Raw genomic sequence first — 22201 nt, 5'->3', positions numbered from 1 at the left:
TGCTCTCAGTCTCATGGAATCATAGAATCGTTTAGGTCGGAAAAGACCTTTAAGATCATCGAGTCCAACTGTCAACCCAGCACTGTCAAGCCCACCACTACACCATGTCCCTAAGCACCACATCTACCCGTCTTTTAAATACTTCCAGGGATTGTGACTCCACCACTTCCCTGGGCAGCCTGTTCCAGTGCTTGACAATCCTTTCAGTGAAGAAATTTTTCCTAATGTCCGGTCTAAGCCTCCCTTGGTGCAACTTGAGGCCATTTCCTCTCGTCCTATCGCTGTTACTTGGGAGAAGAGACCGACCCCCACCTCGCTACAACCTCCTTTCAGGGAGTTGTAGAGCGATGAGGTCTCCCCTCAGCCTTCTCTTCTCCAGGCTGAACACCCCCAGTTCCCTCAGCCGCTCCCCATCAGACTTGTGCTCCAGGCCCTTCACCAGCTTCGTTGCCCTCCTCTGGACACGCTCCAGCACCTCCATGTCCTTCTTGTCGTGAGGGGCCCAGAACTGAACACAGGATTCGAGGTGCGGCCTCACCAGTGCCCAGTACAAGGGGACAATCACTTCCCTACTCCTGCTGGCATCAGTGTTTCCAGGCAATTTGGTGCAAACAAGTAATTTCCTCCAATAATTAACTTTCATTTTTACCAGTGTTCTGTTTACTCTGTCACCTTTTTTCACCATCATCTTTGTTCAGGGTGTTGATTCTCCATTACTCTTGTTTTGCTGTTTGTCCTGTTTTCTAGTCCAGATACTTTGTGCTGGTCCTTTTTCACCCATTGATAATTTGGGCTGCTTCTGAAAGTTAGGTGGGTTTTTTTCAGTAGTAGTTTCTCACCCAGAACAAGACTTCTTTTTCCTTATCCCTTGGTCGAACTTACCTATTTAGCAGCCACTCCAGTCAGTGTACTGGCTAGTTCTGGCCATTCAGGGGGACCTCAACAGACCGGAGAACTGGGCAGACAGGAACCTCATGAAGTTCAGCAAAGGGAAGTGCCAAGTGCTGCCCCTGGGGAGGAATAACCCTGTGCACTAGTACAGGCTGGGGGCCAGCTGACTGGAGAGGGTCCAGCGAAGGGCCACAAGGATGAATAAAGGCCTGGAGCATCTGGCACACGAGGAGAGGCCGGGAGACCGGGGGCTGTTCAGCCTGGAGAAGAGAAGGCGCGGGGGGATCTTATCAGTGTGTATAAATACCTGGTAGGAAGCAGTAAAGAAGGCATAGCTGCACTCTTCTCATTGGTATCCAGTGGCAGAATAAGAGGTAATGGGCACAAACTGAAACAGGAAGTTCCACTTAAATATGCAAACCAACTTTTTTACTGTAAAGGTGATTGAACGCTGGAACAGGTTGCCCAGAGAGGCTGTGGAGTCTCCCTCCATTGCGATATTCAAAACCCAACTGGGGACAGTCCTAAGTAGCCTGCTGTAGTTGACTTTGCTTTGACTGATGGGGTGGGACAAGACAATCTCCACAGGTCTCTTCCAACCTCATCTATTCAGTGGTTCTGTGATTCTGTAGAATGAGCCTCTATTTCATTCTTCCTTTCCTTTCAGTTCTTTAGTTCCCTGGCACACCAGTTTTGTTCAGCACCCATGATGACTGTTAAGAGAAGTCAAGTCTTTTGCACTTTAAAGCCCAGAAGACTTCACCTCTTGTTCTGCTTGCTGCTTTTCCCCTTCGTAGATCCAGCCAGTGGTGAGGCTGAGCAGGTGTTAGAATCGCAGAAGACGTATCCTATTGAGAGGCGTAGCTACACGCGCACGTACGTTCACAAACACAGTACACGCACGGCTGGCTGCACAGACAGCGCGGCCTTTGCTGGTGAGACCCACATAAGCACAAACGGCTCACAGGCATGGCCAGTGTGGATGATTGATGCTGTTCCCCCTGGTTGGCTCATCAGAATTGAAGTTCATGTGCGGCAGTAAGTGCACGTGTGCATGCACACACACATCCCCCGTTAGTAGCTGGCTGTAGATGTTTCATCTGTCAATTAGTTGGCCACAGGGCCCAGTCTGACCAGCTGCTGGCACATGGACCTTATGTCCTAAATGCCATCCAGTCCTGCTTGAGGTTTGCTAGTGACACGCTCGGGAAAATAGGAATAGAGTTTAATATGGAGGTAGGACAGCCTGTGGTGGGCTGGTCCAGGGCTTGAGCAGGCCAGCGTACTCACCAACAGCTTGCTTATGCGTGACCCTTTTATTCCACACACACACAGAGTCTTTGTTTTCCCGTGCTTGTTCATCCTCAGCCATCTTGATCCCTCCCTTTCTCTGCCCTTGTCTCTGCCTTAATAAACAACCTGCCCCTAATTAGTTTTTCCTCATTGGTCCCAGTTTTTGAGTCTGTACTCAAATTTGGTATTTCTGATACTGATGAGGTAATACTGGCCACCCACAGTGTCACTGGTGTGGTTGCCTGGGCACTGCCGGCTCTGCCAGACCTGACTCCCCAGAAGACCCACAACGTTCCCATCTGGTTATCTCTGCATTTGTGTCATCTCTCACGTCGCTGCCCCTTAACCGCCGGTGAAATCCATCCGTCCCCTGTGGTACTATCTGTAACTTTCACCAGCTTCTCACGCTGCTTCTGTCACATCCCGCAGCCTTTCCTGCTCCTTTTGTTGTCTTCTGCTGATAAGGTCCTGGTCTGAGGTGTAGCTGGGTGCCTCCTACCTTAACAGTGACTTCTTGGGTATACCCCATCTGTTCTGGTTATGCATTCCACCCACGTTTGGTCTGGTGCTGAATAAAAGGCTTGGGATACTCTGTTCCTTACAGAAAAGAATGAATGTTTTTTTCCTGAGAATAGCAGCAGGATGGAGATCTTCCCAGAACCCTCTGAGGAATAATAAGTGTCAGCGTCGTGTCTTTTTTTAATGCCTCCCTCTTTCCCCTAGAATAGGAGACTTGCAGATTCTCTTCCAGGCTTTGTGTTTCTGATATTTTAGCAAGCCTCTAACTCACAGAACAGTGGTGAAGGAAGATAGAGCCTGCTCTAAACTACATTGTGTTGGCGGCTTTCCTTAGCTGACTTGACGTAGACAGCGTTAGTTTTCTCCTGCCTTACGCTGTCTTTTGTCTTCCTGACTGCTTTCCCGTTTCATGCTGAGTGCTGGGAGGTTATGCAGGCCTTTGATTTTGTTGCCTGTCTATGATCCTCCAAAAATAGTATCAGGCTACTGCTGTCGGTGAGAATTGGCCTGTTTAAAGGTTTTTCTCAAAGCCTGAGGGCAGGGCCCTTCCCCGTGGAAGCCACTGGGGCAACGGCCCCAGCTAGTGCAGGATGCACGTGGGGGAGGAAGGGTCCCAAGGTGAAATACAGTCCTGCCGCTGGGGAGGTAGAAGTGGCTCCTGCATTGATCTCGTAGGACCCCGCAGCTGCTTCTGGCTCACCGTCACACCAGTGAACTGCCAGGGAATGCTCCTCCCAAAGCTGTGCTGGGAGGGGGGAAATGAGCTGTGAATGATTCAGTGGATGGGAAGGAGACTATGGAAATACTATGGCTGCTCTTGTTCCCTGGCAGACCCCCCGGCCCTCCAGGCTCAAGTGTTAGAGGTACACGCTCTTTCAGATGCTTTAAATTATATTGTTTATGGGAAAGGACATTGAACAAGCAGTTTCCTACTCCTTTCTGGCAGCCCATAGGGAAGTAGTGGTGCAGAGCGGGCTGTGCTTAGCACAGAAGGTGCCTCTCTGCAGAGGATACACGTGCCCTGTCCGTTCTTCCTTTTCTGACCAGGTTACCAGTCTGTGCGGTTACACGGGTGGCTGTGCTCTCCCCTTGCCATGTTTTTGATGGGTGCGTGCAGGAAGCGAGACAGCTGTTAAATGCTAAACTCTCGCTTCCCTCTCCCCTTTCTTCCAGAGCTTTGGCCAACTTGCAGTGACTAAGGAATCCAAGGCGCTGATTGGACTTTACCACGGACAGGTGCGCTGCAAGAAGAACAAGTTTGGAACACCTCAGCGAGAGGTCAAGTAAGTGCAAGTGTGGGATGCCTGAGGAGCAGTTGGAGGACCTCTGCTGAAAGGCTCTTGGGACCGAGTGGCCTAGAGTCCTGAAAAGCAGCGCGGCAGAGCAGAGAGATTTCCAGCCTCCAGAAGGCTAATCCTCTGCAGTTTGGAGGTCTCGCCCACAAGTGAAATCTTCTTGCATGACCTCACTAAAAATAGTGCCTGGGTGGACAGGATCTGTGCGAGTGATGGTAACAATGGAAATTCAGTTATTTGTAGCTTTGAACATGTCTGCTGGTCCTTTTCTGTGCAGGACTCTGGCAGTGCTGGGAGCAGGGCTGATGGGAGCTGGGATCGCACAGGTTTCAGTGGATAAGGGACTGAAGACCATTCTGAAGGACACAGCACAGCAAGGCTTGGACAGAGGACAGCAGCAGGTCTTCAAGGGGTACGTGAGTTAAAAGGAATTTGCTCGGGATGGGATGGGGCTGCTCCTCTGCTTTCAGGCAGTCAGGAACTCCTGACACCTCTGTTCCTTTGGGGTCTTCTACCATCAGATGTCACAGAAATGCTTTCTTTTAAGGTTGCCCTATGCAGTGTGCTGGGATATTGCTACGAAATAGGCCCAGTGTATTCAGCCTTAGCTCCTTAGGTAGGTAGATGACTTAACAGATGATTGCTTTAGCTTTTAGATTTAGCAGTAGCTTATAGAGCTAAGGGGGGGAGGGAGTAATCCTGGCTGCCTAGAGGACCATCGGGAGGCATCGGGTCAGACTTCTGGAAAGCTGGATTTCTTTCCCCCTGTCCTCCTGGCTCAGCAGTAATAGTGCTCAGCTGTGCATCATCAGGGATGTCAGCGATTGACCTTCAGACTAATGTACCAGCTGAGTTGTGTGAGCATGGCTCTCCTTTTTCCAGATGGAAGGAGGGGCCAGTAGGCAAAGTGACAGTCCTGCTGGATTGGAGACGGTGTTTTGGGTCCCAGCTCCAGGAGGGAGGGATGCCCTTGGTGTTGTGGTGCACCTCTAGCAGTCTGGGCTGGCCTGCCCAGGAGCTGTGACAGAGCTGTCCTTCCCTAGGCTGAACGGCAAGGTGAAGAAGAAGAGTCTGACATCGTTTGAGAGGGACTCCATTCTCAGCAACTTGACGGGCCAGCTGGACTACAAGGGCTTTGAGAAGGCAGACATGGTGATCGAGGCTGTGTTCGAGGACATTAACATCAAGCACAAAGTGCTGAAGGAAGTGGAGGCCGTGAGTATCAGTTCTGAGCAGCTTGTGCTAGATGTGGCCCCTTGTATGGTGGAGACTCAGGGTGTCCTGTCCTGTGCTGCTGGGTTTGTCACATCTCCTTTGTGCTGCGGTTTGGTGCTTGGTGCAAGTTTTTATGTCAGTACCTGGGTGAGTGTCAAGGGCAGCCTTCCTATTGACTAAGGATATTCAGTGTTCAGTAAGGAGTCACGAGTTCTCAGCTGGATGGGGCAGTTCTGACATTCCCTGACTCCTGGGAGCTGCTCCAAAAAAACATTGATATGACAGTAATGTCTTTTGGTATCTCCGTAACTTTTTACTTACTATCTCTAGCTTGCTGCTGCTGCTGCTCTTTTCTGTTCAAGAGCACTCTTGGGAAAATAAGCGTATGGTAAAGGAGCTGGTCTGTGCACCTCTCTGAAATCCCTCCCTGCAGTGTTTAATGTAGTTGCAGTGGTCTGGCAGAAACATGGGTGCTCTGAGACTAATATTACAGGCCTGGGGAGAGTTCAGGGGAAGTCGGATCTGGCTGACTTGGGCTGCTGCTTTAGAATTAGTTTCTAATGCTGTCTGCCCTGACAGAGAAAATCAAGCTTGCCTTGTTTGTCAGGGTTACCGGGTGCTGGTGCTGTTCTCAGGGCTCTGCACAGCATGCTCTGGATCTGGCTCAGGAGCCTGTGCGTTTACGCTCTCTCTTCCACCCCCTGCCACAGGTGATCCCCGCTCACTGTATCTTCGCCAGTAACACATCTGCCCTCCCAATCAGCCAAATTGCTGCTGTTAGCAAGAGGCCAGAGAAGGTGAGTACCCAGTGCAATGTGCCTGCTGTGAACCTGCTCTGCGCTGAGCTGCCTGTTAGGGGCAAACTGGCTTTGCTGTAGGCGAGCGCTGGGATCTTCTGCTTCCTCCTCAGAACGTGAAACAGCTCATCCTCTGCCCCCAGTGCAAGCTTTGGACAAAGAGCTTGTGGTCCTTGGACGGGTAGGAAGGGTGTGAAGGTAGACTCAGCCCCAGTACGATGTTGGCGAGGCAAGGTGCAGTAGGGAGGTGAGAGCACTTCAGGAAATGTTAATGCACGCAACGGGGCAGAGAAGCCATAGAAGGACTCAAGCTGAGAGAATTCCAGCCAGGAAGATTTCAGTCATTTTGTTATGTTGATTAGACATAGGAGTGACTTGCCATGATGGGAAAATGCCTTCTCAGGGAGAAGGCACTAACCTAGCAGCAAAAGGGGAAGAAAAGTTGGGGCTGGAAGCTGAACTCGGAGGTGCTGAAACTGAAGCCTTGGTCAGCCATGGGATCAGCTCCTGGGGGAGTGGTGGGGTTTTCTCTCTGGCTCCAAATGATCCATGTGAACAGGACACCAAGAGCAACATAGCAGCTTGTGGCAGAGGTTTGGAGCAAGGGACTTCTTCATCCCTTTGCTTGAAGTCTAAACAGCATATAAAGTAGCTGCATCCTCATCCCTTCGCCCAGGCAAACACAGCTGAGTAGGAACACTGCTTCGTGTGGAGCAGCCTGCCCTGAGGGACGTCCTTGGTGGAGTTACCATCTGAGGGGTGTGAATGAGGATTGGGAGGAGTCAGCTGCGTGCTGCTTTTCATTGCCGTCTGTGACTTCCGAGGGTACCTGTAATACCTGCTAGCGTGAGGCTGGCAGAGCTGACGCAGGCCCTACAGGAGACCTGCTCCCTTCAGGGAGCAGCAGCAGGAGACCAGACGTGACACTGCAGTGTCCGAAGTAGTGTGAGGGATCTGTGTGACCAGGTGGAGTCACCTCCCGAGGGCTAAGCATCAGTCTAGGGCCTTGATATAAAAAGGGGGGAAACACTTCCCCCTCATTTGAGGAATCTGGGGCTGCAGAAAATGAAGGAAAGGGCAAGCAGTTCTCCTGCTAGGTAATCCCATCTCCCTCTCTAAAACAGGTGGGTTGGGGAGGCAGTAGCAGCTTGGGCAAAAGGAGGGGGAAGCTCTGGAGCTCAGCTGGAAAGTGTTACACAAATGCAAAAGCACCTTGGCTGGTTCCCTAAACTCTTACAAGGGTCTCAAGTACTGCCCTGGTCAGTGCATTGCCTCTGCTGCTTGTCTTCCTGCAGAAGTTCTGTGGACTTCTGCAAAGGCAGAGTAACAGCGTGTGTTCCCACTGTTGGAGCTTCCTGTGACCTTCGTGAGCCTCTTCTGGTTTGCTGTCGGACCTTAGTTGCATCGGAAATGCACACCGAGTCTTATTTGTTCATACTTGCAAATAACATCCTCTTGCTGTATAAATTGCCTGTGTAATGGCTCTTTATGGGGAAACTAATAGGAAATCAGTTAACTAATTAGTGTATTTTCTTTAATTACTTTTGCAGTCTGCAACTCTCCTGCAAGGTGCCTCTGACTTATACAGATCTTAGTGCCAAGTGTAGCTTCCAGGAGGCATGAAGGTGACACGCTGATTACATGGTCGTGTTAAGAAAGTGAGGCACGCAGCTGACTAATCTCCACTTGAATGCTGTTCCCAGAGAAAGGCTGCACTTACCTCTGTAATTAGTTTCTGGAAACACGCCTTCTTGTCCTTAAATTCACTTCATCACCAAAAAAAACCCACCAAAACCAAAACATTCACGAGCAGAACACAGGGACTGTGCTCAACATCTGTCTCCGTGACTGCTGTTCCGCTTTCAGAGTCCAGGAGCACCATCCAGGCGTGTGGCTCCTCTGCCAGCTCAGACAGTACCTGCAGATCACGCAGTGCCTGTAATTTGCCTGGGGACTGAGCTCGGCTAAGATTCCCAGACAGGTTTTGCTGCCAGACTATCAACAAGTACAGAGAGAGCTGAGCAGCATTCTTGGTCCTGTAAGCGTTCTCCCTAAATCCTCACTGAGGCAAGAGCTGTGGGGCATGTGCTGTGTCCTTGGGAAAGCCGAGGAGGGAAAGGGAGTTGGAGAGCCCTCCCGTCAGAGGGATACAGTGGAGTGTGTGGCTGAATGGATAGTGCACGGTGGTGGTGGGTGCTGCAGCCCCTGCTGGCCTGCTTCCCTCTGCAGTTGGGCATTGACTTGCCCAGCAGATTACTCTGGGCGCCAAAGTCTGCCTTAACCCTGCTTAACCCTGAGCTTTTCCTTCTGCCTAGGTGATCGGGATGCACTACTTCTCCCCTGTTGACAAAATGCAGCTGCTGGAAATAATCACCACAGACAAAACATCCCAGGACACGGCTGCTTCTGCTGTTGCTGTTGGCCTCAAACAGGGCAAGGTCGTCATCGTGGTAAAGGTGAGGAAACACTGCACAAAGTATGAGCTGGGATAATGAATAAAAGGGCAGGCTTGTGCACTGAGAGGAGGCTGAAATGTGGCTGTGAATACACTGGCATTAGCTACTCATGCTGAGAAGTAAAAATGAAGGTTAGAAGGTGCCCAGGTGATCTCTCAGATGTCCTTTGGAGCCATGGAAGGCCAGAGGGCTCAGGAACGGTCTGGTCGGCCAGCACGATTTGCTGGCAGTCCTGTTCCACACAACTTCCAGGAGGCTGAAATCTGTAGTCGCGTCCGAGATGGAGCAGAATCTGACCAGGACTCTCACCAACTCTTCTCCCTGGCAAGCTGCAAGGACAGAGGGGCCTGTGAGCAGTAACCCTCCTCTTTCTGGGTTTAAATCTTGTGTGAGAGAGGGCAGAAATACGCGTGCAAGCATAGGGGAAGAGCTATACCAAGCAGAGGGAGAAGACTGAGCGCAGCACAGCGAGGCAGGAGTTGAGAAGAAACCACTGTGACCTGTAGGAAGAGGCAGCAGGCTCTCAGAAAAGCCATGGGCTTTGGGTGGTTTGTTAGGCTGATGGCTGCTGTTGAACACACGGCCCTCCAGAGAGAGCTGGTCTCATGCTCCCTAGTAAAAAGCATCAGTGATGCTGTTTCAGCTGTGTGGGAAGTTCAGCCAGTAGGCTCAGGGCAGTTTGAGTGTATTTTTGGATTGATCTCTTCAGTGATGTGTGAGGTTGCCAGCAACGCTGAGCAGGTCTCTCCTGTGGTGCCGGGAAAACTGGCTTGTCTAAAAGTGCTCTAGGCATCTCTAAAGGCCAGCGGAGATACAGTGCTGCTTCTCTAACCCACATCTCCACATCAGACGCTTCCATGAGTGGCAGTTTGCAGCTGATCTGTTGCTTCCTGACTTTGTGAGCAATATCAGAGGTGAAACAACCAGTTTATGCCTGTTTCACTTGCGCTGAGCACCCTTTCCCCCATCAGCGTGTTGGGCTTGGTGAAGCGAGGGGACTTCTGCAGCCTGCTTGGGACCTCCAGGCACTATTTCAAGTAAAAACACTCTTCCAGGGAGTAAGTTCATGGAAGTCTTCAAACACTGCTGAGCCCTACAGGAAAAAGCTATTCTAGCAGTTGATAACATACTGTTAGAAATGGAGTTCAGTGTGTCTGCCCTGCATGTCAGTGCCTGAACTGCAGCCCGGGCTGTGAAACACAGTCCTTGTGCTGCGGAGAGAGGGTGTGTTCCTGCAGGTCGTACTCACCTGCCTTCCTGCTGCACTCTTCTTCCCTAGGATGGGCCTGGCTTCTACACCACCAGGTGCCTGGGGCCGATGCTCGCAGAAGTGGTTCGAGTTCTCCAGGTGTGTATTCCGACAGCATCTGCCAAATAGTCGTGTAAACTCTGCTTCTTCCTTGACCCCGATCAGGCTGACCCCAGCCCTGGCCAAGAAGGGAGGTGGGTAACCAGTCCCGGTGCCCATGGTTGTCCCCAGCCTGCTCTTGGCTGATGAGACCTGGTGCAGGCAGTGATGAGGCTCTTTCCTCCCCAGACGGCACCAGGGGAGAGTCAGGAGCATTGCAAGCATGATCACACTGCTCCTGTCTGTAATCGGACGGCTAATGGGGCTGGTCACAGTCCGTGGCCCCAGATGAGCGAGGGCTTTCTGCCCCCACGCTGGCTTTCCAGGACCTTAACCAGAGATACCATTGCTTCCCCTTCTATACCTGCAGGAGGGCACTGACCCAAAGAAAATAGATGCCCTCTCTACAGCCTTTGGCTTTCCTGTGGGTGCTGCCACACTGATCGACGAGGTGGGTGTGGATGTGGCTGCGCACGTGGCTGAGGACCTTGGCAAGGCCTTTGGCGAGCGCTTTGGAGGAGGCGACGTCGAGTTGTTCAAGCTCATGGTGCAAAAAGGCTTCTTAGGTGAGATGCTAGGCTATTTTAATTGAACATGTTTCCCCTTTCGTCAAGGAAAAGCATCTATCTGCCTCTTCTGCCTCAGGTGAGAGCAGTCAGAGAACAGCTCTGGAATGGGTCAGGAATCCCTCCCAGCTGTACCCTGGGTAGACCTTTGGCTGTGGCCAGACCTTCCTTTGCAGAAATGGCAGCAGCAGGCAAAGATGCTGCCCGGAGCAAAGGCAGCAGACAGGATCTCATGAATCTGTGTCTGGCCCCTTCGTGAAACCTGCGCAAGTGCTCTGGGACATGGGGCGCAAATGGCTGGAAATAAATGTGCTCAAGTGAAACAAGCCCTGAGCTGAGGTTTAGAAGCTCTGTGCAAGGAAAGATGATGGCTCTGTCTGCGTGGCCAAAGCTGTGCCCTGGTGGCACTGGGTGCCAGAGGCCGCTGTGCCTCTGGGCACGCCAGGACGGAGCAGCAGTGGGACCTGCACTTGGACCGTGATGGCTCTCACCTTCCAATGACCCTTGCTGCGACCAGACCCCTGGCAGCGAGGGTTACTCGGGAGATCTTGTCACCTCTGTGCCTTGCTCCCAAGCGTGGACAAGGACTGTGTCCTTTGGCTGCTGTAGCCATGGAGACGGTGGCGTTATTTGACTGTCCTCTGGACCTAGTGAAGGCGTTAGGGCCTGGCACAGTGGCAACATCTTGCCAAGGAGCCAGCTGGACGTGGGCCCCTTCCCTCCGGCCTCGGTGAGGCAGGAAGCAGGCTCGCTCTGAAGTGCAGAGAGGCTGCCTGTGCTGGGAGGATCTGCTCGTGCTAACAGAAGCAGGAGTCGCAAGATCAGAAGCGAAGGTGTCGGGAGCAAACGGGACGCGTGGCAGGATGTAAAGATGTCTCTTTTTATCCCCGGCAGGTCGCAAGGCAGGGAAAGGCTTTTATGTTTACCAGGAGGGGGTGAAGAACAGGAGCGTGAATTCTGGCATGGATGAGATCTTGGCGCGGTTCAAAGTGCCAGCCAAACCTGAAGTGTAAGTAGCTGTGCATGCTTGAGCGGTGGTGTGGGCTGGCTCTCACCCCAGCGCCTTCTCCTGCCCCTGAGCAGCAGCGCCGGAGGACAGCGCTGAACACGGAGTCGCTGCAGACGGCATTTCGCTGTTCCCAGCTGGCGTGGGGGGGGGCAGGCTGTTGGCTCTGGAGAGCCTGTGCTACCACGAATGGGGCATCCTCGAATTTATCAGCATTTGCTCGGGCACCTTTGCAGAAAGCTTTTCTGTGGTGGGGCTTGTCCGGGCAGGCGAGTTGGTGCAGCCCCTGCTGTGGCCTTCCTGGCATCAGACCTGTTGTACAGCCTGGCACCGAAACATCTTCTGGAGCAAGTTCCCACCTGGCCCGATCGAGCCGTTGGCATTCTTACGTGCCTGCTTCAGGACACGTCACAGAACTTAGTCCTTATCCTCGCGCAGATAGGGACAGTCTCAGTGAGGCCTGGCTCTGTCCCCGGTCTGGGCTGGCTTCACGTGCTCCTCCATCCCGCCGCTGCGTTACCTGCACAGCCCTTACAGACCCTTTTCTTGCAGCTGCACAGATGAGGACATCCAGATGCGCTTTGTGACGAGGTTTGTGAACGAGGCAGCCATGTGCCTGCAGGAAGGGATCCTCAGCAACCCTGTGGAGGGAGACATTGGTGCTGTGTTCGGCTTGGGCTTCCCGCCATGCCTGGGAGGTAAGTGGGTTCAGCTGGGGTTTGGGCTACATGGCTTGGCTCGAAAGCTTCGTAGTGGGCTTGCCCAGTGGGCTCTAGCCACCAGCGGCGAGTCAGCTGTTAAGGCCAGGTTTGAGCTGCAGTCTGACAAGCCTGAGTGTCCTTCTCCCACGTAAAGCCTGAGCCAGAGAATGCTCCAGCATTCCCACCCCACAAGAGGTGGCAGTGAGCCTAGAGCTGCTGTGAGGTGCTTCTGCCGGGACCCTGTGGAGTTCCTCTGCTGGTACAGCTGTTTCACAGAGCTGTGGCTGGCGAGGATCAAGGGACTCTCACCAGGCCCTTTGCTGTGTCTTCAGGTTTGAATATGAAGGCAGAGCCATGCTGGTCCCAGCCTCATCAGCACTTCCCGTGAGAACTTCAAAGGAGGAGCTTTTACCATGCCTGATAGTCACGGGGGTGTAGGTGGGATGGGAGACTTGCAAAAGCCTTACATTTTTAAGAAATCCCTGGCTTTTGTGCAGCCTGTGGCACTCGGTGAAAAAATGAGGCTCTGGTATCTCATCTCTTGCCACTGCTACTTGCCTGGGCGGGCAGGCAGGCGTCTCGCAGCTCTTCTGGAAACCAGGTCTTGTGCTGCACGCAGAGTTGAGAAATGGTGCCCAAGGACACGCCGTTCCCCCCATGCCTGCACATGGCACGGATAAAGCTGAGCTGATAACCTCGGCCGTGGTGCACGGCACTTTTCAGGCCAAGGTACTAGCCAAGAGCATGGGCAAAGTTCTCCTGGACCCATCTGCAACCTGGCTGGGTGGCTGTGGCCGTGGCCTGGGCAGTGGACGAAGCACGAGCTGTGGTTTGGGTCACAACGGAAGGGTACTGAGGGCTCTCGGGCATGAGGTGGTGCTTCTGCTGAGTACCTAGCGCTTCCCTGCCTTGAGGCAACTCGGACTAAGGGAGCAGTCCCGGTTACCTGTGCTTGTCCCCGGCAATCCAGTCTGCCTCTGCTCGGCGCAGGTGGGCAGGCAGGGAGCAGGGTCCTGCATTGTCCTGCCGAGAGGCTGGGGATCGCTTTTGGAGGGCGGATTGGCCGAATCCGGTGCTCTCACCTTCCAGGCACCTTGGTGCTTCTCGCTTCCTTGTCTCAGATGTGTCCCCCTGTCCTGGCAGGTCCCTTCAGGTACGCAGACTCGTACGGAGCCAAGCAGCTGGTGGACAAGCTGCGGAAATACGAGGCCGTCTACGGCAGCCAGTTCACGCCGTGCCAGCTGCTGCTGGACTACGCCAACAGCCCGAGCAAGAAATTCCACCAGTGAGCGTGGCCCGATGCCGCCCACCCGTGACACGCCGACAGCTCGAGCCGGGGGCCACCGGCTCTCCAGCGACACCCCATCCTCTAGGTTAATCTGCAAAGCACCCAGGGAGGGCAGGGACGGAAGGAGGGTGGCAGTGGGTGGCCTCGGGGCTCGTAGTCATTTCAAGTGCCTTACCAGCTACTGTGTGTTGGGCACGCCCGTCCCCTGCCAGCGTGGGCCTGGTTCCTCCTTGCTGGAAGAGAGAATTTCTTCTGCGTTCACCTCCATGCTGCGACCTCCAGAGCTCCCGGTCTGGCAGGCAGCATCCAGCACACGTCTGGCCCCGAGGCCTTGCCTTTCCATAAACCTCCAACCATAAATCCCCGTCTCTTGGATTTGGACTCCATGCCTGCTTCTCCTCCCATCTCGCTGGGGCAGCAGACTCTCGGCACCGAGGAAGAGAACCGCTCGAGTCGGAAATAAAGCGTTCAGGCAATCCTCTGGGGTCTTCTCTGTGCTTGCCAGCTGCGAGACCCACAAAGGGGCTGCCGGCAGTTGCCGGAGGGTGGGGAAAGGCAGGGGAGGGCGGCAGTGCGGAACAAAGACCGGCTCTGTCACCTCTGCCATCAATCAGGGTCTGTGAGAAGCCTCCGGCTCTTTTGTCTGGCCCCGAGCGCTGCCGCCGGGGTTATCCTGGCAGATGGAGCCGCCTGTAATTGCAAATCAAGCAGCCAGAGGCCAGAAGGGTCCCCCGCGGGGAGAGCTCGGTTTAAACTAAAAGGCTTTAAATCTCTCTGCACCTGCCACCGATTTCGGAGCTGGCCTGGCCTCCGCCTCGCTGCCTCCTCGGGCTCCAGCCTTTTCCCTGTGCCCTGGCAGGCCCTGGGTCGGGAGCTGGGTGACGCTGCTCTTTCCATGTCACCTCGGTGTTCATGTCTCAAAGCCACCAGGACAAAGTCGGGCTCAGCCATCGTCTCATCCTGCCTCTGCTGCGGGAGGCGCCGGGCTGCCTGCGGAGCTGGTGACCAGCCTTCAGCCCTCCGGGGGGGTGCAGCAGCCCCTGGGCCCCCTGCATGGAGGGCAGTGCAGGGGCTGTGGGGGGGGGTCTGAGCCTTGTCCGGGGCAGCCCTGCTCCCCTGCGTGGCCGAGGGGCTGGAGCTGGGGCTGGGGCGCTCTGGTCCCAGACCCGCCGTTGCTGTGGCCCCGCCAAGCTCTGCGCGGTGGGGCGTGGGGAGCTCGCGGGGCTTGGGGCACCTCTGGGTGAGTCGGGTGCTTTGGGTGGTGGATGCGGCCCCGAGGACAGGTCTCAGCTTCCCTTCCCCAGGGTCAGCCATGTCCGTCAGGCAGGGGAGCTTCCTTCCAGGGCCCTGAAATCACCCCGGGGTGTGGGCAGCCCGGAGCAGCTCCGAGAGCAACGCCTTCCCTTGCATGGAGGATGTAAGGAGCCTCCGTCCCCACCAAGAGCCCCTTTCCCCCTCCTCCCCGAGCAAGGGGCTTCTCCGGTGGCTCATTTTTCTCCCGTACGTTTATTACGCTAATCCACAAGGATTAAGTTAAACCAGTCAACGCAAACTCCAGTATTTTCCAGCCCACTTGAGCCAAAATTACCGTCCAGTGTTAAAATGGGAAGGAGGGAGGGCTGGGCAATAGGGCTGAGCTGCTGGGGAGAAGGAAAACCCACAGCCGGTGGGCACTGCCGCTTCGGGGCGCCCGCGGAGCGGGACAGGGGATGGGAGCAGGGAGAGCCGGAGCTATGGTCCAGGTGGCTGAGGGACCCCCGCGGCCCAGGGGGTCCCCGGTGTGCGACTAGATCTTGGGGCGCCAGCCCTTGATGAACTGCATGATCTTCTTCACCTGGAGCTTGGTGAGGCGGAAGTCGTCGGCCAGGATCTCCTCGCTGAGCTGCACGAAGATGCTGCCGTCGATGCGCTCGCGGGCGAAGAAGCTGACCACGTCCTCGGAGAGGCCGATGAAGCGCAGGCACTTGGAGACCTCCTCCAGCGAGAGGGCCGAGAGGTCGGCGGGGGGCAGCCAGGGCGAGCCGTCCCCACTGGGACGGGGGGCGGCCGGCGGGACCCCCCCGTCACCCCGTGCCGCCGGTGGCACCTCGATGACGCCCTGCGCCAGGTAGACGCGGGTGACGCCGCCCTCGGCCCCGCGCAGGACGGCGGGCGAGAGCGGGGCCGCCCCACGGATGACGATGCTGTCCCCCTCGAAGCCCTTGGGTGGGCGAGGGGGGGGCGCCAGCTCCTCGACGGGGGCAAAGGGCTCTGGTGAGGAGGAGGAGGAGGGGGCGGCCGGGGCCGAAGGCAGCTTGGGCCACTCCGGGCTCTCCGGCCACTCGGCCGGGCCGGCGAAGGGGTTGAGCGCCCCGAAGGGGGCAAAACGTTTTTGGGGGTGCATGGGCTTGAGGCGGGGGCAGCTGCGGTAGGGCTTGAGGGGGGGCTCGGCCCCCGGCAGCGGGGTCGAGCAGCCGCTGCCCGCCCCGGCGCCCGCTTCGGCGTACGCCCAGGGGTCCGACCAGGAGGTGGGGGCGGGCTGGGCGGCGGGGGGCACTGCGGCGGGGGGCAGCGGGCGCCCGGGGGCCTCCCCGGCTTTGCAGTCGCCCCAGGTGCAGGGGTAGCAGTACAGGGAGTAGGCGTCGGGCGAGGGTGAGCCGCTGCCGCTCCGTGGGACCGACCTGCCGGAGGAAGGGGAGCATCACCATCGCCCCGGGACCACGCTCCCCCCCCGGCCCCAGCCCCATGCTGCAGGGACATCCCACCCAGGGTGCCAACCCGCCACCCCGTCCCCACCACAGCATCCCGAAGTCCCCGGCCACACCGGAGCCACTCACCCATCGTGGAGCCCCGAGGAGTAGTAGGAGAGGCTGGGGCTGGGCGAGGGAGCGGGCGCCAGCTTCGGGCAGCGCAGGGGTGCTGGGGGGCTGCAGGGCGCCGGGGGGCGGCTGCCCCGGGGCGGCACGGGGGGAGCGTTCAGCAGCCGGCACTCCTCCTTCACCTGGAAGGGGGGCGAGCGCCGTCAGGCCCCCAGTCACCGGTGCCGGGGGATCTGCCCCCGGGACCCCGTGGCTGGAGAGGGCGATGGGGGGCTCGGGGGCAGCCAGCCCTGGTCAAGCCACGAAGCTCTGGGTACCCCAGGGAACGGGTTACCCCATGGTGCAGGGACCCCAAAAATTTGGGTACCCCACGATGCAGGGGAGCCCTAAGGACTCCAATAGCCACGGTGCAGGGGAGCCCAGAGGATTTGGGTACCCCCATGGTGCTGGGAAGCCCGAGAGATTCAGGTACCCCATGGTTCAGAGAGCCCTGGGGAACTGGGTACCCCATGATACAAGGGTGTCCTGGGGATTTGGGTACCCCCTGGTGACGGGGAGCCCTGGGGAACTGGGTACCCCATGATACAAGGGTGTCCTGAGGATTTGGGTACCCCCTGGTGATGGGGAGCCCTGGGGAACTGGGTACCCCATGATACAAGGGTGTCCTGGGGATTTGGGTACCCCCTGGTGATGGGGAGCCCTGGGGAACTGGGTACCCTGTGGTGGCGGGGAGCCCAGAGGATTCTGGTGACCGAACAGAGCTGGGGAGGGACCCCGCAGCCAGGGACCAGGGGCTCCCAGCCCAGAGCCCCGCAGCCCCCGGGGAGGGGCCGGGCTGGCTGCGCCGTGGGGCTGACAGCTCACCGCCCGGCTGTCCCGGTGCATCGGCCCCGGCCAGGGTGGCTGGCGGGACCCCAGGGGTGTCATTCCCCATCCCTGGGGACAGGACCGCGGCTCTTACCGCCTCCGACTTGGGTGGCACGGGGGGCGGGGTGTCCCCGCGGGGCTCGTCCCCGGGCACGCCGGGGCGGTGCGGGGAGCCCAGTGGGGTGACGGCCCCAAAGGAGACGAGGTCCTGCCGGCCGGCACCGCCGCCGGGCTCGCAGCAGCCCTCCGGGCTGGGGTTGCTCCAGAGCTCCTCGTAGGGGATCTCCAGCGGCTCCTGAGTCCTGAACTCGGGCTCAGCCCAGTCGGGCGTCATGTACTCCCGGTCGGGGTCGGGGAAGTCGGGCAGCGGCGGGCGCAGAGTGCCCCCCGCGACGCCGCGCGGTCCCTGGCAGCGGGCGGCGGGCTCCCGGGGGACCCCCGTGCTGCAGGCGCAGAGGGAGAGGCGCTGGAGGGGCTGGCAGAGCTCCTCGCGGGCGCAGGCAGGCAGGCAGAGCCGCAGGCGCCGGGGGCTGGCGCACTCCTCCGAAAAGTCCGGTTTGGCCTCCCGCACGGCCCGCGAGTACTCGTCGGGGTTGAAGCGGTCGTGGCAGTACGCGGCGCTGTCCCGCAGCAGCTTCTCCAGCTGGGGGTCCCCGGCGAGCAGCCCCTCGGGCAGCTGGAAGCGGGGCATGTCGGTCAGCAGGAGGAAGTGGAAGGGGACCAGCTCGTCCCGGCGGAGGATGCAGCACAGCACCACCGTCTTGGAGATGATGCTGACCAGCTTGTAGCAGTGGCCCTCGCGGATGGCGTGCAGGTCGTAGGGGTTGCGCGCGGGGCGGCTGGGCACGGCCACGTTGACGGGCAGCCGCACCTTCTCGATGATGCTGCGGATGGTGTGCTCGCCCTCCTGCAGCCGCAGCTCGAGGGGGCTGCGGGTGCTGAAGCGGCCCTTGCACTGGAAGGGCAGGCTGAGGCTCTCGTTCGTGCGGTGGTTCATGCAGATCAGGCAGGGCATCTTGCCCTTCACCTGCCTGGCCCCCACCGCCGGCGCCGCCTTGCCCAGCTTCCGCAGGATGGTGTTGAAGCGCGACTTCTCCTTCACCGTCTTGGCGCAGAGGATCTCCGCTTGGCCCATCAGCGTCAGCTCGTCCCCCGCGTGCAGCGTGAAGTTGTACACCTCGCTGTCCTCGCTGAACTCCCCCGACACCACCTGCCCCGGGACAGCCCCGCCATGGGACCCGCTGCCCTGGCACTGTCCCCTGATGTCCAACCACCATCCTGTAATGTGCCACCAGCAACCCCTGGTGCCCCACCGCCATCCCCTGATGTTCCTTCACCAACCCTTGATGTCCCACCACCATCCCTTGCTGGCCCACTGTCCTCTCCTGATGTCCCACTACCGACCCCTGATATCCCACCACCACACCCCTGTTCCCATCACCATCCCCTGCTACCCACAACTATCCCCAATGTCCCACCACCAACCCCGATGTCCCACCACCATCCCCTGCTGCCTCACCACCACTCCCTGACATTCACCTGCTGTCCCACCACCGTCCCCTGCTATCCCTTCTGTCCCCATACCGACCTTCACGCTGAAGGTGATGGCCTCCATGACGAAGACGCGGTCTGGGAAGATGCTGGCCACCTCCTCCACGCTGTTGAAGTACTGCACGGGCTCGCGGATGTCCCGGTCCTGGTCCAGCAGCTTGAACTTCCCTGGGTGGGACAGCCAGACCCGCGGCGGTGAGAAGAGCCCATCTCCAGGTCCTGGCCGCAGGGACCTGCTGTGACCCACCTTGGGGTCAGCACGGCCCGTCGCGGGGGGCAGCCACCCTCGAGGCTGGCCTGGGGTCCCCACCACACTTTGGGGGGGGCACCTCTGTGGGTAGAGGGGTTCACCCAGTGTGGCCAAGTGCTGCGAGGGGACAGCAGAGCACCCCCCCATACCTGCTCCCCACCCACACAGCATCAAGGGGGGCTTTTGGCTGGGACAAAGCCCCGGGCACATGGGGTGTCTTGGCAATGCTGCTCCGGCACCCCCCGAGCTGCGGGAACACCCCAAAGCGGCCACAGAAATGCCCCGTGGACGGAGGAACCCGCCTGGAGCAAGGGCAGCCAAGATCAGAGGGAGCCCCATTGCCCCCCGAAACCCAGCCCCCACCCCGCCGGGGCCCCGCGACCCCCCCCGCCCCACGCCTCGGGCAGGAGAGCCCCCGGGGAGGGGACCGAGGGCTCAGCAGCAGAGCCGGCGGCGGAGGCGATGGCAGGAGCCGGGAGCGGAGGGGGGGCTGCGGCCGGCAGCAAAACTGCGGCCCTTGGCATCGGCTCGGCAGGGACGGACCTGAGGGGAATATCAATGCCCCGACGCGCCCGCGCCAGCCGGCTCCGCCGCTGCCAGCCCCGTGCCGAGCCGTGCCGGGCCCGCGGCTGCCCCTCGCCGGGCAGGGTCCCGGCCGGGGCCGTGGCACCGGGGACACAGGAGTCGGTCGAGGCTGGAGCCGCGGTGCCTGAGCCGGGGGCAGCCCCACGCACCGGGGTGGGCACGGCCGAGCCCCTGACGCCGGTTAACACACTGCTGGCCCTCCCCTCCGCGGCTCCCCCTTGGGATGGGTGATTAACCCCTCCCCCACGCCATTTCCCATTATTTATTTATTAGCAGGACTCATTACCGACATGACGAGCACTTAGAGTGGTCATTAAGGCTCTTGCTACAAGCGGCCGCCGGCATCTCAGCACCCTCGTCTGCATTGCCAGCCCCAGCCCCGGTCCCATCCCCAGCCCTGGCCCTACCCCTATCCCTGTCCCTACCCCTGTCCCTACCCCTACCCGTCCCTATCCCTACCCCTACCCCTATCCCTATCCCTACCCCCAGTCCTATCCCTACCCCCACCCCTACCCCTATCCCTACCCCTATCCCTACCTGTACCCCTGCCCCCACCCCTATCCCTACCCCTACCCCTACCCCTATCTCTCATCCCCATCCCTGTCCCCATCCTAGCCCATCCCAACCTCATCCCTATTCCTGTCCCCATCCCATCCCTTCCCCACCCCTATCCTCCTCCCCATCCCATCCCATCCCTGTCCCCATCTCCATCTCTCTCCTATCCCCATCCTCATCCCCATCCCATCCCTGTCCCTGTCCCATCCCTGTCCCCGTCCCATCCCTGTCCCCATCCTCATCCCCATCCCTGTCCCCATCCTCATCCCCATCCCTCTCCCATCCCATCCTATCCCACCCAGTCCCTGTCCCTATCCCTGTCCGCATCCCATTCCATCCTCATCCCCACCCCATCCCTGCCAGCCCCCCCCCGCACCCCGGCTTTGGGAGAGGCAAAGAGCAGCCCCCAAACCAGAGCATCTCCTCCCCCAGACTGGCCCATACTGGAGCAGCCCCAGTTCAGCCGCCAGAGCGGGGGGCTGGGGGTCCCAGCCCTGATGCCCCAGGGGACACCGACACCTTGTCCTCGCCCCTCGCGCCCCGGCCGCCCCCACCTGGGTACTGGAGCGGGATGTCGATTTTGGGGCCGATGACGTAGTGTCCCTCCTCCAGGCTGTGAGCCGTCACCGTCGTCCACTGCCGGCAGGAGTGGACCAGCAGCACGTCCTGGGCGCTCACCCCCTCCACGCGCTCGCCTGCCGGGGGGACGGGGCTGTCACCATCCCCGGGACGCCCCCCACGCTCCCCGGGGCACCCGGGGGTGCCCGGGCGGACGGACAGGGGCCGGAGGGATGAGCGGGTGCCCGCTGCCAAGAGCCGCCAGTTGCCCAGGAAACAATTTCTTTGTCCCCCCTGAGAAGCTGCAGCCGCCGCAAACAAGAAGTTTATTGAGACGGGGCCGGCACGGGGGCCCCCACCGCCGCTGCACCCCGCGGCCCCGGCACCCACCCCCGGCACGGCCCCGAGCACCCACCCGGCTCCGGAGGGGACCCTGCTCTGGAGGGGGGCACCGCCTGCACGGCCACGCCGGGGTGACCCTGTGCACCCCACGGTGCACCCCGCTCCCCTGCACCCCCTGCTCCCCACCCAGCCTGTGCGGGGGGGTCACAGCCAGGCTGTGTCCCGGGGAGGGTGGCGAGGGGACACGGTGGCTCCGAGGCCCTGCCAGCCTGGTGCCACCACCCCAAAAGGGTGACGAGGGCAACCAGTGCCCGGCCCCATGGCTGGGGGGCGGGGGGCAGCTGGGCCCCCCACACCCCCCCACACCCCCACGGGCGGCACATCAGGCCCGGGGCAGGAGCCCAAGGATCCAGGTGAGAGGCAGCCCCTGCCCCGGCCCCCCCGGCCCCCTGCCCCCTCCCGCCCCAGCCCCCGGCCCCCCACGGGAGAAGGGTCCGAACAGCAGCAGCTGGGACAGCAGCTTGGTCATGTCTCACCTGGCCCTCCAGCCTTCCTCCCTCCTCCTCCTCACCTCTCCAGGCTTCCTCTCTCCTTCCTCCTCATCACTCCAGCCTCCCTCCCTTCTCCTGGTCCCTCTAGTCTTCCTCCTTCCTCAGCCTCTTCCCTCCAGCCTTCCTCCTTCCTCCTCTTCACCCCTCCAGCCTTCCTCTCTCCCTCCTCCGTGTCTCTCCAGCCTTCCTCCCTCCTCTTCCCCATCCCTCTAGCCTTCCTCCCTCCTCCTCCTCACCTCTCCAGCCTTCATTCCTCCTCCTCACCTCTCCAGCCTTCCTATCTCCCTCCTCGTCCCTCCACCCTCCATCCCTTCCTCTGGCCTTCCTCCCTCCCTCCTCTTCCTCACTCTCAAGCCTTCCTCCCTCCTCCTCATCCCTCCGCCTTCCACCCCTCCCTCCTCCCTCCAGCCTCCCTCCCTCCTCTTCCTCCCTCCAGCCTTCTTCCCTCCCTCCTCCCCATCACTCCAGCCTCCCTCCCTCCTCCTGGTCCTTCCAGCCTTCCTCCCTCCTCCTCCTCGTCCCTCCAGCCTTCCTCCCTCCCTCCTCCTGCTCCCTCCAGCCTTCCTCCCTCCTCCTCCTCGCCCCTCCGGCCCTCATCTCCCCTGGGCTACTCCCACCCCAGCCTTCCCCCGCTCGGCCCCGGCCCCCGCCGCTCACCCTGCCCCAGGCAGACGAGGGTGGGCAGCCGGCACTGGCTGACGATCGCATCGAGGGGCAGCGCCGCGGGGCTCCAGCGGAGCCGGGCCAGCCCCGCCGCCAGCTTCTCCAT

The 22201-nt window shown here is 59.2% G+C and overlaps 2 protein-coding genes across 4 annotated transcripts in view; one reads left to right on the top strand and one right to left on the bottom strand.

The window, feature by feature from the left end:
- The window catches only part of HADHA (hydroxyacyl-CoA dehydrogenase trifunctional multienzyme complex subunit alpha), a 28153-nt gene extending 14300 nt beyond the window's left edge, over nt 1-13853 (top strand). For all 3 annotated transcript variants that reach the window (XM_075144765.1, XM_075144764.1, XM_075144763.1), the window contains 10 exons: nt 3877-3986; nt 4276-4410; nt 5042-5213; nt 5924-6010; nt 8326-8466; nt 9746-9814; nt 10185-10380; nt 11275-11389; nt 11939-12084; nt 13231-13853. In XM_075144765.1, coding sequence (XP_075000866.1) covers nt 3877-3986; nt 4276-4410; nt 5042-5213; nt 5924-6010; nt 8326-8466; nt 9746-9814; nt 10185-10380; nt 11275-11389; nt 11939-12084; nt 13231-13376 — 1317 coding nt within the window. In that variant the 3' untranslated portion in view covers nt 13377-13853. The remainder of the gene's footprint in view (nt 1-3876; nt 3987-4275; nt 4411-5041; nt 5214-5923; nt 6011-8325; nt 8467-9745; nt 9815-10184; nt 10381-11274; nt 11390-11938; nt 12085-13230) is intronic.
- A 1242-nt stretch (nt 13854-15095) lies between these two features.
- On the bottom strand, nt 15096-22201 carry GAREM2 (GRB2 associated regulator of MAPK1 subtype 2). The gene is made up of 6 exons (XM_075147967.1): nt 22090-22201; nt 20536-20676; nt 18629-18759; nt 17135-18250; nt 16192-16355; nt 15096-16035 (listed from the first exon to the last, which is right to left on the bottom strand). Exons 1-6 carry the CDS (start codon nt 22199-22201, stop codon nt 15162-15164), a joined length of 2538 nt encoding a protein of 845 aa, XP_075004068.1. The 3' UTR covers nt 15096-15161.

The sequence above is a fragment of the Calonectris borealis genome, chromosome 3 (genome assembly GCF_964195595.1).
Source record: "Calonectris borealis chromosome 3, bCalBor7.hap1.2, whole genome shotgun sequence".
Classification (NCBI taxonomy): Eukaryota; Metazoa; Chordata; class Aves; order Procellariiformes; family Procellariidae; genus Calonectris; species Calonectris borealis.
This window is presented reverse-complemented; position numbering and strand designations above follow the sequence as displayed.